This window comes from Trematomus bernacchii, unplaced genomic scaffold (assembly GCF_902827165.1).
Source record: "Trematomus bernacchii unplaced genomic scaffold, fTreBer1.1, whole genome shotgun sequence".
Classification (NCBI taxonomy): domain Eukaryota; kingdom Metazoa; phylum Chordata; class Actinopteri; order Perciformes; family Nototheniidae; genus Trematomus; species Trematomus bernacchii.
In genome coordinates this window covers 10406668-10423132 of record NW_022987705.1, presented here as the reverse complement: position 1 = coordinate 10423132, position 16465 = coordinate 10406668, and the positions used below count along the sequence as shown (strand labels likewise).

Below are 16465 nucleotides of genomic sequence, written 5' to 3'. Positions count from 1 at the left end.
GAGGGGAAATGAGGATGGCCTAGATTAGATTCGAACAACTATCTAGGGCATGTGTGTGTCCCTCATGCTATCACTGCTGGTTCTGCTTCATGAGATTACATGCATGCAGCATGTGCACACATGCGCACACACACACAGTTGAATAAACACATGTACGCGCTTTTCGCGAAGACGCAGAGCAGCGCAGCAACCCAGTATACTAGGTAGGTCATCCATGTGATTAATATGCATCATCTGAGACAGCAGATGAATGAGCGTGTTCTTTAAAGATGTTACAATGTCAATATCGCTGTAAATGAATCATTAAAAAGACATAGCCGACAATCAGGATCTTTCATTGCCATCTTAATCCTTTGGCGATCATCTGAGTCAAGGATTTATGTGGTATATCAAACCATTGTACATATGTCTAGTGCTATTAGGATGAAGGAGTGCATTGAGCAGCCTTCACTCAGAAAATCCTTTATACAATGTGTCTTTATTGTGGTATATCATATGGAAAACGCAACCTTAATAACATGGTTTCTGGCAATATTCAATGTAATCTCAGGAATAATGCTTTCATGTTATATAGAGGTTACGGTCTCACTGCTTGCAATGTTGCTGTGCAAAGGGAACTACGCACCTTTGGTTCCACTTGTCTCGTTGCGACTTTATATGCCTATTTACATTGATTATTTTGAGAGCTGGGCTAGTAAACGGTGCTTTAAACATTCAGCATGATGATGTGAGGCAGACAGATGTCAGAGTTTTGAGAGAGGCAGCTCGACAGGAACAGATTCAGAATGCTGATAGGCACAAAAACACAATGGTTTGTAGTCCCTTCAGAAAGGCACCTCATTACCTAAATGTGATTACAATTTTACAGACTTGCCCAAGTCACAGTGATCCTTTTACAAGGTCTTAACATTTCCGACATAGCACTATGCAGTCACACTAACGCAAAGGTTACAGTTAAACACAGTGAAATAAATTATGTGCACAAGCCGTTCCACTACAAATTACACTTAATGATAACCTTTTAAGCACAAATAAAGTAATATAGTTTAATAAACCACATAACTGAAATGATAATCAGACCAGCACAGCCATCTTATATTTTTAATTTTCAATAATGCCAACTTAAATGAATCAAAACACTTAATGTCACACGTCATGGGCATAAATGAATCAATTGAGAGTCCCAGTGTGCCTTGTGCATCAAATCTCTACAAATTATAAAAATATAGGAGAATTTGTATTAAAGGTGGGGTAGGTAATTTTGGAGAAACCAGCTCGAGTGCGCTAGAATTTGAAAATACACAGCCGGAACAAATCTGCCACTTCCTTACAGAGCCCCTCCTCCAACACACACGAACGCGCACATGACCAATGAGGGCACGAGATAAGTTTGTGCACAGATGGAAGGCTGACAGGCAGGTAGGCCATCCAGTTATTTTAGCCGGGCCGGCTAAAATGATTGGTCGTGCTTTTTACAGCACTACGGCTTCCACAGATGAAATTTCTTTATGTATTCATTGTCAAAGCACTTAAGATATTCATTGCTATCGGGATGTTAAGAGCATTCCATGGAATATAACAAAAAGTGTATCTGAAATAAATTACATACCCCACCTTTAACCCTTTGGAGTCCTGGGCTAATTTGGCCGTTTTCGCACACTTTTGATTTGTCTTACTAAACCCCATTAAGAAATGTTTGGCATGTCAATGTTTGGTATCTTTCTTTTAAGGACAACCTCACCTATATAACCTGATAGTTATTTTTTTAATTTTGAGATACTATATGAACATTTTGGACCCAAAATCACAAAGAAATGTAAAAACGGATTTTGAAAATGATATAATTTTTTATATAGGTAACACAAACATGCACAACGAAACAATTTGAAAGCTGGAAATATATACATGGGATGTTACTATGATAATGTGAAAGTTTGATTGAGGTAGCATGAATCTATATACACATTTTATGAACAAATAACAGGTGTAATCCATAGGCGTTTTTTTCCTAATTTCTCAAGTTCTGTCAACAGTGACACAGTAGGCACAACAAAACATTTAAAAGCTTAAATAATGTACATTGGATTTCATTCTGATAAGGCAAAAGTGTTATTATAAATATAATACAAATATATATATACACATTACGTACAAAATCAGTTTTTGCTGTCTTTATCTGTGCCCACGTGTTGATAAATCGTGATCTTCTCGCTCCCAGGAAAGAAACTTAAAATAACGAGACTAATGGAGTCTCTGAAAAAGGTTCAAATGGGTAGTTTAAATTAAGTAACGTGGTTAAAGAACAAGCATGGGTAAGGAGAGACAAAGCCGGTGTTGTCTTCAGGGAGGCTGCAGCGAAGGAAAGAGCGTGAGTTGTCTTCCGTCCTCTCTTTTTATCCACGTCTCGTTGTCTCCCGCTGTGCAGATAGTGGGCCCGTCCTCCTCGGTCTTCGATGTTCGACATCGCGTAAAACAGAGGACTTCAACATTCTGTATTCCCTGCCTACTTCCTTAAGCCTTTTCTCCTCCTTATCTCTTTCATGACTTTCTATTTAATACCTTATAAACAGCTGTAATCGTTAGTTTAAAACATTGTTAGCGGCATGCTGACCGGATATGAAGGATTTTCAGAATAAAAGCTTGGCATTGAGACTTTGAGAACTTCCGGGTTTTTTCACAATAAAACAGCTTTTAAAACTGACGATATATTTTAGACTAATTATGCTATTAAACATTGATTTTAATTTCTAACAATCCCTCCTTTCACACCTTTTAAGGTGTGAACACAATACTGAAATTAATGAGTTCTTCATCTGTAAACATTGATTTTAAATTTCTAACATGCTTCAAAGCAGTTTCTGTCAACTACGACATCACAGGCTCCTCCTCCTCCATGTCAAAAAACAAGCTTATAGCTTGACTCACGTTCAGAGTTCTCTTCATCATAGTTGAATCTTCAAAACTCTAAATCTATCTAACTATATCTAAATTCCCAATGTTTGTCTGTCACTTCACTTCAATCGCCGTCTCTCTTCGTCTCCCGCCGCCTGTCTTCGTATATCTTCGTCTCTCTCCATGTGATCTGATCACGCCGGCGTGATGGTCGACTCCAAAGGGCTAAGGGTATTCACAGCAGGAGTTTTGGAGGACCGTCACTCATGCCCACAATGGTCATTAATTAAACCTTCAAAGGTCAAATAAGTTTTCCATCATAAACACTGAGAGAATAGAAAACACTTTAAACAGGACTATTCAATTCACCACTGTTTCCATTTGTACCTCTGCATTATGGCTCTTTCCATAGTGGTCCTGTCAACCCTAATAAAGCTGTGCATTTTTTTTTTACATAAAGCTCACATATATCTGAAAGACAAAAAGCCATTATTTTTAACATATATACGTAGATGAAGCCAACAACACTCCGTGTTAAATGTTTGGAAAAGCCTTTAAAAGTGCAAAACAAAAATGTGTTGTTTTATTATATTTACAGCAGAAGTCCTAACTAAATGGCACAGACATTCACTTTAGTCATTCCTCCTGCAGACACCTATCACAGTTTGACTTCTCTTTGTTTTCAATTTCCGAACAGAATCATAATGTATCAAATGGTGCACGGATACTTAGGATAAACAAACAACTACTGTAATGCTATGTGTTCTCTTGTTACACACTGATGTGATCAGGTTAATGTTTCCAGCACAGATGGTCCAAATGTGACACAGAAACCCCATTAACATGAACAAGCACGGCATTGCAAACACTGTTTAAATGCCATTGTGACTACTACAGCCACTGCTCTAAATCTCTTCTCCTAAAGCTTTCCCTGCAGATGAATAGGCAATTTAAAAACACAGCAGTGGGTAGAGTTATCTTATTTATCATTGTGCCGATTAAGAGGCTGATTAGTTTAGAGCCAGTTTGTTGTAGTGGAAAACTGTTTGCTTTGTATTTATTTGCAGTCCAAAATATAAAAACCAAAAGGAAACAGCCACTGATGGTGCTCTGTCTCACTTCCCCTCCCCCCTCCTCCTCACTCTGTCTCTGAGCTGTCAGGGAAAGCAATGCTCAGATTATCTTGCTTCTTCCTCTCCTCTTTAAGTGATTGGCTGGGTATTTATTAGTTTTCCCATGATGCTGTTTAATGTATCGGCTCATTAAGGAATAACACCTTGTGTGTGTGTGTGTGTGTGTGTGTGTGTGTGTGTGTGTGTGTGTGTGTGTTGTGTGTGTGTGTGTGTGTGTGTGTGTGTGTGTGTGTGTGTGTGTGTGTGTTGTGTGTGTGTGTGTGTGTGTGTGTGTGTGTGCGTGTGCATGTGCGGGATTGTATATGTACACAAGTGAGACTGTGTATGTGTCACCGCATGTATTTGTTTGCTTTGCGTGCACATGCTGGTTGTGTGCCAGTGGGTGATCATAAATTCATGATTACTTGCTGACAACATTGTAGGCAGTGCAGTGATGTACTGTGTGTGTGTGTATGCGCACGCATGCATGTTTTTGTGTGTGTATGTGTGTGTGTTGCACAGTTCTCACAGCTGTGGTGTTGGCACAGTCAGTTAACTCACACGCCAATCAACATGTCAATTTATTTCTCCATTTATGTAAATCAGAGGTGATGTAGTGACACTGAATGAGATGTGTTTCTGAGTCAGGCCCCCCTGAGGCTTCAGTTATTGATAAGGCATGAATAAATAAGTAGCCAGAGCACAGTGGAGATGTTGATCGACATCCAAAAAGGACAGCTTTACTCCAGGGACTGGTTTGACAACTCCCTACACACAAATTGTCTTAATTCATCAACAGTCTTTACAAATGATGGTTACTAAACTGTACTTCACTAATTATACCCTGATATTGGTATCCTTACTAATGTATTTTCTGAATCTGAAATTCTCTGAAAAGATGCTCAACTATGACTAAACTGTTCTCTGATATTCATGCAGCCAACCTGTTTTTCAAAATTGTGTTCATTTGCAGCTTATGTGAATCAGCATATTATTTATTTTTCAATTCTTTAAATCTAGAGTTCTTTTATTTGTTTCCCTACAACATTAACAAATCACTTGGATAAGGGGGGATAGAGAAAGCTGATGCTTGAAAAAGACTAAGCTGACACAATGCTCAATATAGGATAATTATATTTAATGTTAATCTCTTATCTTATATATCGATTAACCAAGTGTTTTTAGCCAAAATCCTGTGGTTGTATGCCCGCTATCCAGCCTCCGGACATTATAGTATAATATAGTCATAGTCATACCCCAGCTGCAATGACGGTGCAGAGATGCCAAAAACGCAGAGAGCACAGACACATTGACCAATCAGAAGAGACCTTGGCTTTCGGGCCGTAAAGAGTCAAGCTGCTTGAACGTAGTGGTTTTAGACAGAAGGTGAAATTGCAGGTATATTCAGGCAGGCAGGCAGGCAGGCCTCTCAATAGAGTTTAATGTCACAATAAAGGATTAAATACTCTTGGATTGAGCAGGCATCCCACTTCACAATGTCCTTTGACCTTGTCCCACTTTTTGATTGTCATGTTTGGTTGCTGCTCAGTCAAAAACATTGTCAGAGGGACATTTCTGCCTGGAACAAGGCAGCATAAGAGTAGAGAGGGAAGTCAGCCATTTTCCTGATGGCTTACTCTCCACCACACAGATTTGAGATCTGTAGCTTGGCTGCAATCCAGTGGCTGAGAAAAGTACGTTTTACTCACTAATTTGAGATTGGTCAGATTTTCCAGAAGCTTCATTCAAGGATTGTCAATCAATTTGTCAATTGGAACCGAACAAAAGGAAACCATAGAATGACAGAAAAGTCAGTAATGATAATAAACAAAAACTCCTTAGGCAGGAACAACGTTTGGCCAAAAGGGACAATAAAGTTGATCTAAAAAGGTCTATTATTTTCTTTCCATGCATGGAGCAATTTATTTTGTTATCCATGGCTTTTCACTTAATTTGAACTAGACTGATTACCCTGATAGGCATTCAATCAGAATTATATAAGCTTTACCTTGCTGTGTCAGAAACCTGTTAACCCAAGTAGACATAATCCTCCCCATATTCTCTAAAAATGCACATATGGACTGCTTGCCTGCATATACGCATATCAAAATGAGTTCTTGCCTGAGGCAGCAGGGATAGTCACCCTACCTTGAAATAGTGTGAGTCACCTTGTCATTAATCACCATAAAATCTCTAATTTAGTTTCCCCAAATTAGCTTTCTTGCACCGTCTTTCACTATGTCTTGTCATTTTTTTGTCAAGTTTGTATCTGGAAGTGAATCTGCAAACAGAGGCAAAACCTGTGCTTGTGTACAGTGAACTAAATTAAAGTGAAAGGTTCTCAAGAATTGTGTTACACCACTATTAATCCAGTTAGAACTTTCCACATCAGTGACTTTGTTCATTAACATACTTCAAAGCCTCAAGTCTATTAGTTACAACATGTCAAATGGAGTCATTTAAAACCAGCTCTGGAGTCATGTTATAATGAATCAACTAACTGGTGTTCTAAATTATTCCTAAGTAGGCCTCACAGTTAACAGACAAAGGGTAACCATTCTTCCTCTAGGTGGGAAATCCATACCTATCCACACATATTCACAAGTATACATAGGCTTTTAGATACATTATATAGACTAATGTAACCAACGATAAATAAAACCATCAACACATCACTGTGTGCAAGCAACAAAGCAAACCAACACGTAACAATCAGTCAAATTCCTGCTTCGTTTCGATGTCATCGCTACTTTTTTTTCCTCTGGTGGTATTAAGATCTTGGAGGAGTTGGAAGACTTGTTTCCATGACAACAGAGCTTGTCAAACACAGCAAAGTATAAATGATTTCCAAGCATCGGGCCGCTTTTGTGAAGACTTGTGTAATACCCAATCCTCCTCCCCCACAAAATTAACTGATTTACTGGCAAACAAAGTACCTGACAGATTGACACCAATCTGTTGCCCTCCCATCTTTCCGTTCACCTTCCTTTACCTACCTCCATCCTTTCCTAATGCTGTAACCCACGTATCTCTAAATATATTTTTACCTCCTACATGTATATTTGGTTTATCTAGTTGTTTGATATCCCATTATGCATATTCCTTCACTCAGCTATATGTAGCTCTACAGAAGCAATGGATGAGAGGTGCTTTGCTTTTAACTCCAGCACGTCCTTACGCCATAAGCACAAATTATTGTTGTCAACATTGCAGCAGTATTTAGATCTAATATGAGACAATTTTATTTGGGTTTGTGTTGCAGAGAGGAGGTCACACAAAGCGCTTGACTTTGACAAATCTCATCCTTTAAGCTTTCCCTTTTATTATCACTCTTCAACCCAACGGCCCAGTTCTCACATAAGCAAATGTAGTACTACCATAGTCATGCTGAATGTGTCCTCTACAGATACTTTATTGAAAAATAAATGTGAACAAAATGGAAGCAGTTTTCAACATAAGACATTATCAGCCAAGCACCTGCTTTAGTTTTCCTGTTGTGTTGTTTTGTATTCCTAGATGGAAAACAAATGACAAATGTAGTCAGGAAACAGCTAAGTTAAATGTGATGGTTTTGTGACATTTCATAGAAAAATGCACCATACATTCCCGCAAAATGTTATTTAGCTAATACAAATGAGCTATATGAACATAATTCTCGGTTGGGATGGAGGGTATGAAAATCTGGTTTGAATTTGTGACTAAGCATCATTTAATATTTTCATATCTCCTGCCGCCATGCATTCCCATAACAATGTATCAACACATTCCATGCCCTACTTAGCAGTGGGTGCAGTGCAGCACATGCTCATGTGTGGACTGTATTGCATCACATAACTATTTTCATTTACAGAACTTACTGCAGCATTCTTTTGTTTTCTTTTGACATTCACATATAGTGCTCATGCAATGTATACATGCACCATGTATGATGATGAGGCAGTTGATACTCTTGATTATACTGTACCTGTATGTCCTTTCTTAATCTAAACAAAATATATATATTTATCTAGGGAAATCTAGTAAAAGAACAGGCAACAAAAACACATTTTGACAATAAATGATATCAGAATAAACCTCTGATTAGTTAGTCCCTTTTTAGTCATAGTGAATACAAGAACTGTAGGACCACCCACACTGTGTACCCACTATGCCTATCCAGTAAATCAATCAGAGGTATCTTATTCACTGGTTAATGACCAGTTATTTATTTGGCTCAGTCTAATTAGAACATAACAATCAGCCTTTACGCTTCATTTCGCAGCACCAAGTCAGTACTGCCAAAAGCATGTGAAAGTGAGTGGGAGAACGAGGAGTCTGTGATTCATCTCTTAACACTTCATCATAATCGCGGAGGAAGAAGGAGTGGAACGATTCTAATGTAACATTTCAGGACACATGATAACCCAGTACCACCTGCTTATTCGGGCTGTAGGTGGTGGATACATCAACAGAAACACTCTTAAATATATTACAATCCAATAGAAACACTAACGTTCTCTTTAGACTGTGAAAAAGGAGGGTTTTTTAGATCAAAAACGATAGGATCACCTGGTGGCAACCATGTTTTCATCATAATTCACCAACCCTTTCTTTGCCATGTGTCATCATTAATCCAATCCACTTTATTTCTATAGCACATTTCAAAAACAGAGGGTTTGCCAAAGTGCTTCACAACAAACATAACATAATAACAAAATATAATATTACAAGAATAGATAAAAGGCACACATAAGAATAGATAAAAGGCACACATGAGAATAGATAAAAGGCACACATAAGAATAAATACAAGGCACACAAAGGCTATGGACAGACAATAAAAGCATACAAATTGGTAGAGCTCAGACTGACTCGAAAGCGAGGGAAAAGAGGTGGGTCTTTAGGCGGGACATAAAAGTTTGAAGAGTGGGCGACAATTTGACATTGGGGGGCAGGTCGTTCCAGAGCCTGGGGGCTACCGCTGAGAAGGCTCGGTCTCCCCTGGTCTTTCTCTTTGTTTTAGGGACTACCAGCCGCAGCTGATCAGCCGACCTCAAAGCCCTTGAGGGGGTGTACACCTGTAGGAGGTCGGAGATGTACTGAGGGGCCAGCCCATTAAGCGATTTAAAACAAACAATAGAATCTTAAAATGAACTCTAAAATGGACAGGAAGCCAGTGGAGGGAAGCCAGAATTGGTGTGATGTGCTCATGCTTGCGGGTTCCTGTAAGCAGCAGAGCTGCAGCGTTTTGTACCAGCTGCAGGCGTGCCAGCGAAGTCTGGTTTAGGCCGGCATAAAGTGCATTACAGTAATCTAGACGAGTAGAAACAAAGGCATTAATTACACGCTCAAAGTCTAAAAAGGATAAAACCGGTTTAATTTTGGTGATAAAAACAAAAGGTGATAAAAACTGGACTTAACCACAGAGTTTATCTGTTTATCTAATTTAAAAGCAATGTCGATTTTGACGCCAAGATTTGTGACAATGGGTTTTGCATACTGTTGCAGGGAACCCAGGTCAATGGAAGGGACATCACCATTACTGTAGGTCCAAACACAATGACCTCCGTTTTGCTCTCATTTATATTTAAAAGGTTTAGCGCCATCCAGGCCTTTATGTCATTAAGACAGTCAACCAGGGGCATCAGACAGCTGGTGTTTTTTTTTAGGGGTAGATTTGGGAGTCGTCTGCATAAAGTTGGTAGGAGACGCCATGTTTTCTAAAAATTAGTCCAAGGGGGAGAAGGTATAAATAAAATGGGCCCCAAAATAGAACCTTGGGGAACTCCACAGGATAGGGGGGCAGAAGACGATGCAAAGTCACCAAGCCTAACAGAGAAGGATCTCTTGGACAAATAGGACCTGAACCACTCTAAGGCAGTGCCCCTGATACCCACAAGCTTGTAAAGGTTTTTCTTTACTGTCATTTCAGATTTGTTGCTAATAATGTTAAGAGCATAGGGCTGTAAAAAACCAAGGGAGTTATAAAATGACTTAGCAAATTAAGTTAAGGATCAATAAACTGTATTTAGCACATTTATGCATTAAAGGTGTCTGTACATGTCTGTGCATCTTTTAAACATGGAAGTGTGTATGAGGGGATATCAAATACATACATGTATGTTGGGTTCTTTTTTTGAAATATTGTATTATTCCTGAACAAGCCAGCTTCTTCAACTCCCCTCCATGGCAGCCAAGGCTGAATTAGTGGATTGTTTGCTCCTTGGGCTGATGTTATTTGGTGTGTAAACATCTGCAGTAGGCTGTTCTGTGATGAGCGCCGCATCGTCAGAGATGCTCTGACCCAGTTCCTCTCCCTCTCTGTACAGTGTCTCATCTAGGATTTTAATAGCTGATGTCGTGGATTAGAGACTTAGTTTTCCAGGTTTGCTTTTTAATATCAGGCATTTTGGTGCATCAAATGTATGAATGTATGCGTTGTCATTGCTTAATAACTGCTTATACATTGGTGTGCGGGTCAGTTTTGAGAGAAAGCCTATTTTCCTGGTATTAGTCAGCAGCAGTATCTCTGTTGCCGGCATCTTCCAGCTGCATCTGTGGAAATCTCTACCTCTCAGAGTCTATTAAAAGCACCAATCTGCAACACTGCATCAGCTGCTCATATATATTAAAGTGAATGAACTGTGTGCTGTGTACATTTGCATGAATTAATTAATTAACGCTTCAGCTCAACAAATAAAAGAATATTTATTGTGTTTTATTCTTATTGTGTGATGTAGTAGACTACAATACAACCTTTTTTGATTGAACAATTCCATCTTGTTTTTCTCCCTGCAGGAGTGACCACTGTCCTGACCATGACCACTCTCAGTATCAGCGCCAGGAACTCCCTCCCTAAAGTGGCCTATGCCACAGCTATGGACTGGTTCATCGCTGTGTGCTACGCCTTTGTCTTCTCGGCTCTCATTGAGTTTGCCACAGTCAACTACTTCACCAAGAGGGGTTATGCCTGGGATGGAAAAAGTGTGGTGCCAGAGAAGGTAATTGAAGACATTTGTTATGTTACTTACATTCCTCAAGAATTCACTGGGAACACATTGAGATTGAGAGTCCATAGAAGATTTGACAAATATGGTTCGTCAGGCAATAATTTGGCAATTGACATTAATTATCACTATTTCTACTGATACAGTGAGTGCCCTTGTTTTTAACCAAAAAATAAATAATTAAATATATAATATATTATATTAAAATAAATTACGTCAAGCTAAATTAAGGGTGAATCCTACAAACTAAAATATGATTCGATGTATGGACTTCTGCCTCAAAGAGTCATTCCTTTTTTGCACCAAGACAGTTAGCACTTAACTGTTGAGGGAGCGTGGCCAGGCGGAGAACATTTAGTTGTTGTCGCCAGCTCATCTCATAGAAAGTACAATTTGAGTAACATGACGTGAACATTAATAGTTTAGTGTTCATCTTGTGCTTTCTGCTCCACTTGTCCCTATAATTCAGTAAGCAGCACCGCACCCTGTAATCTCCAGCAGCTTTTCAAAGAAAGGGAAACGGAGCCTATTATTAATTATGGGTTTGATTGTTCTACTTGGGAATATGTAGTTTTAAATAATTCTTATTTCTCAATTTACACAATATCCATATGCTTACAGAATATTCACCAGGCTGCTACATTACCCATTAATACCAGTAATTGTGCAAAATGTACTGTATTACATACATGTTTCAAGAATCTGAACCTTATCCTCTTTACTTTTTCTAACCCTTTCCCCAACAAACAAAATCAGCAAAGGAAGAAGAAGGAGTCCCTCCTCAAGAAAAACAACACCACAGCCTACCCAGCTGCCACTGCTACAGCCTTCGCCCCCAATATTGCCAGGGACCCTGGATTGGCCACTATTGCCAAAAGCGCCCCCCCACTCCCCTCTGAGCCAAAGGAGGAGCCAAAGCCCAAACCTCCAGAGGCCAAGAAGACCTTTAACAGTGTGAGCAAGATAGACAGGATTGCCAGAATAGCCTTCCCATTGCTCTTTGGAACCTTTAACCTGGTCTACTGGGCAACTTACTTGAATAAGAATCCCAAATTAACGGGGATGGGTCCAGACTAATCCATGTTTTATTCCTTTAAAATTATACCTGTGATTTTCTTTTTAGTTTGCTTTCTTATTCTTCCTTAAACAGGTGTTTATTTACATTTTCAGACAAACATGGTGTCCATGCTGGTTTGAATTCCCAGTTGTTGCATTGCTTATATGTTTACCTAAAGTTTGAAGATTTTGAAAAAACTAAATAGAGAAAAAAAGAAAGATAACTTTACAGACTTTTGAAAGGGTGTTGATCAGGTCTCGGGTGATGCTACTAAGAAAATGCTACTATAAATATATAGCCAAGAGAATGCTACTCTACAACTGCACATGGCCCACACTTGTTAAGGGGCTTTTGTCTCAAGTTTATTATTCTTATTTTATTTGTTCTATTTTATTTAAACATTGAATCACAGACACATTAAAAGGCACTTGTGTATATGCATGGGCAGGGCATCTTTTAATTTATCTTTATTTATTAAAATACAGATCAACTTCGACTGATAGCTTAGTTTATTTGATATCAGCTGCAAAAATGCTACACTCACTCTCTGTCAAAATATCTTCAATTCTCTGTAGATGTTTTATGAGATTAATTATGTCATTCTTCAAAATATGTTAGGGGTTTCTGCAATAGCAATAACACATGTCTCAGTGGACACACCATTTATTTAGGGACAAAGAATACAAAATCCAATCATCTCTGTGTTCAGCATTGAAAATATTATTAATTTCCTTTCACAGCGTTGTAAATATTATCAAGTGTTAGAGATGTCAATATTATGTTTAAGCTTTGCAAAGTGTAACTAAAGGGTATGTTTATCGAATACATGGATTAAGTAAGTAATTTTTTTATTTAATTTAGTTTCTGTTTATAATTTATACAAAAAGAGTATAATCTTGTCTAATTCACGCTTAAGTGACTGTTTCTCGCCAAGTTCGCGTTCCATTCAAGCTGCTTTCACACTGAAGTAAAATACTATTAAACTGTGTGTGTGTGTGTACACACTGACGGCAACAACAGCAACAACAACATTAATGGTGTAATCTGAGATTGGCTAGTTATGAAAATGTAAACATCATCTCAAATCCTGGAGTGCATTTGACATTTAGAATTAAAATATTAATTATGTACTTCTTTTGTTTGTTTTATTTATGGTGGAAAACGCCATTTTTAACAAAGTACAGTTGGCATTGCTTAAAGGTGGGCGGGGCACATTGAGAAGGAGAAGTGCCTTTTTTATTTTCAGAGTTGAAGCTGTGATGGCTACTACTTTGTTGATGGATGGCACGTCTGCATTTTCCATCCCACTGTGTCCCCTGACCCTGACTCCCATAGTCCCCCTCTCCTTTCAGTTGAGAATTGAGACATAACACTCAGAAAGTACCAGCTACACTGCCTTCAGTATCACATGCCCGTTTGGACTCATTTGTTGCTGCTTGTTGGTGAGCAACAGCGAGAGACAGGGACAGAGACAGAGAGAGACAAAGAGAGAAAGGAGACATTGAGTTGAAGTGGCACTGTAATCTTGCTTTAGCCGGCGCTGTGTTTCGCACAGAGGACTTGTCTAGTAGTTCCACGATAGTGACGAAGATGAATATATTTTTGTAGCATGATGTCAATCCCTCTTCCCGAAAAAAAACAACAGAAACTAACGCAAATGTGAAAAGAATGCTTATTGTTTTGGTCTTGAACATTGCTTGCTCTTTTTTCTTTTAGCTTATAAAAAACACACATTTTAAGGACATGCTTCTTCTCTGATGTGGCACGTTAAGGTTTCTGAACAGTCCATTTTAAATTATGTTAATGTAGCAATATTAATTAGCAAGGGCTTTTCTTAGGACCTGAACCTGACACTCAGTCTGGGGCTAATATATATTGTAGCTTTACATTGACCCCTAACCACCTATCTTTTTCGATATACATGAAAATCTAGGAAATGTTTACATTTGGCAAAAGATAACAGGAATCAAATTGTGTGTTCATCTTCGGTTCTGGAGCCTTTGGCTAACACTCTAACCTTTGTTCACAAAATCTCCACATTTCTTCTCAGGGAGTGGGGGTGCATTGTATTGCATTATGGGTTTTGGGTGTGCTTTTCAGAACATGTTTTACAGGGCACTGAACAGGCTATAGGGCATGTACGCACCCCGCAGAATTATCTGTGTGTTTGTACGCTGGGGTGAAAATATCACACTATCGCCAGAGGAAAACTAAAAATATATAGTTGGTTGTCGCTATTGTTATTATTTGTTTTTATTTCATTATGACCAATGCTGAACCTATCACCTAATGGCAGACTTCTTTGCAGCCATATGCAAGCGGTCTACTGTTAAGAGCCACTTAACCTACAAGCAGAGGGTCGAGGAACTGCAAAGTCTAGGGTGAAGAGTTGTATAAAGATATTTGAATTCTAAACTATTGTATGTATGTTTATTATCATGAAGAAAAAATATATATACATATGTAAAATACATAATGCATACAGTATTTGATTATATTAATGAAGATATTAGCTAAGATGATGATGAATATTGTTTGTATTATCAACTTATTGTTATGCATTTTGCACATTTAGAAGAACAATAACATTACATTTATGTAGTCAGCTTCGTGCTATGCAAGGACAGCTTTGAACCACATCATTGACCTTCTCTCCCTACCATTGTGTTTCAGATTTACAAGCTATTATATAAAAAAAAAAGAAATGGAAAAAGCTTAGCTTTTATATCAGCTGTGCACCCATTTGCTTTTTTTTCTTTCAACCATGGCTAAACAGGGTGACATCAAAGAAAGCAGTGGATTATCTCTTTTGTTTGCGCTTTGGATTTGTCGGTGGTTGAAGGGAAAATGGCTTTCATTGTTGATTGCACTTTTTCTCTAGAGACATGCAATAAAGTGATTGAACTGAAGAACCAGGAGCAAAACTGTAACAAGATCACCTTGTTGATAACATTTATGTTCATTTTTTGAGCTTGTTTGTCATTGTAAAAATGGAAGCAGGTGAACACTTGACTTTGCTAAATGGATTGTTATGTTTATCTTTTGCTTTCCAAAGCTAAATGATATTACAGGGAGCACCAGAGAGTGTTGACTTTGACAAAGTACATTTTGTTAACTTTTCTGTTCAGAATATCTTTGCCAAGTCCTTTTCTTGTACTCAAAGCAGGATCAAACAAGTGTTGTAGACCATATACACATATTTTTGAGCCAGGTCTGATTTTGCTACATTTGATGCTCCAGAGAGAGAATGTGAAATGTGAGGCACAGTGCAATCATGAGCTTCCAACGTTTACCTTCACACTCATATGCAGAGCAAACATGTAAATATCACATTTGTAGGCACATCAGTCATTTGTTTCATCATGTTTGATGCAAGGTCCATCGCAGTTCTCAGCAGCACTTGCTTTTAAACATTCAGTCTTTGGTTATTCCTAGATACCTACTGGAGTTTTTCCTTGTATTTTTATCAAGCAAAATATGTTCTGATTTTCACTGAAATGTAAAAAAACCAACTAATTTTCTAAAGCACAAAAGTTGATTAGGGTAAGAGAAATTAGATCGATACTGTATACATATGGACATCAACAAAGACACGCTTTCAAAATGCACACAAACACACACACCCACGAGCAGTACACAGGAATGTGTTGGTAGTCCAATGATACTGACAAAGGGTTCTGATTGGTGTAGATGAAATGGTGAACCTTCTGTAAATGTTTTCTTTTGTTTCTTTTGGTTATGATATGGCCCTGTAGAATCTGATTCTCTGCATTAGTCTTTAAATAAAAAGAAAACAAATGAAAGTTGTGGCTATATCTCTGTCCTTGTGCTATGCATTACCACACAACGATTGACACACTGATACAAATGTACTTGCACTGTTAACATCAATGTATGAAAATAGAATATGTGGCATAGGTTTCTAAAGACTTCCGACTGAATCGCTTTAGACACAGTTTATTTTGCTGAAAATGGCTAGATTAAGTAATATAAAAAAGGCTCTAGTGTCAGTCGGTCATTCAATCTACTATTTTCTCAACAATGGATAGCCATTACATTTTGTGACATTTGGTAGCCCGAGGATTAGTCCCTCTGACTTTGGTCGTCCCCTTGACTTTAACTCAAGCACCAATCACCTGAAAAACATCTTACCCTATACCAGAAACATTGACACACAATCCGGTACAAACATCTATGGTTCCCAGACTGTATCCCTGTGACTCAGCTGATCTGCTGACTTTTCCTGTAGCAACACCACAGGTCCAAGATTTCACATAACATATAACATTTTAGCGTCTACTTGTTTCCATGAAATCAGATCATTCTTTGATGTCTTCCATACTTTGGTTTATAACAAATAATTGCATGATTCAATACACATGATAAACATTGTACTTGCTTAACATCAGCATGTTAGCA

General features: G+C 38.3%; 1 protein-coding gene across 5 annotated transcripts in view; it reads left to right on the top strand.

The window, feature by feature from the left end:
• The window catches only part of gabra1 (gamma-aminobutyric acid type A receptor subunit alpha1), a 30808-nt gene extending 14959 nt beyond the window's left edge, over positions 1–15849 (top strand). For all 5 annotated transcript variants that reach the window (XM_034139987.1, XM_034139985.1, XM_034139989.1 and 2 more), the window contains exons 9-10: positions 10781–10983; positions 11746–15849. In XM_034139987.1, coding sequence (XP_033995878.1) covers positions 10781–10983; positions 11746–12066 — 524 coding nt within the window. In that variant the 3' untranslated portion in view covers positions 12067–15849. The remainder of the gene's footprint in view (positions 1–10780; positions 10984–11745) is intronic.
• Positions 15850–16465: the final 616 nt, after the last annotated feature.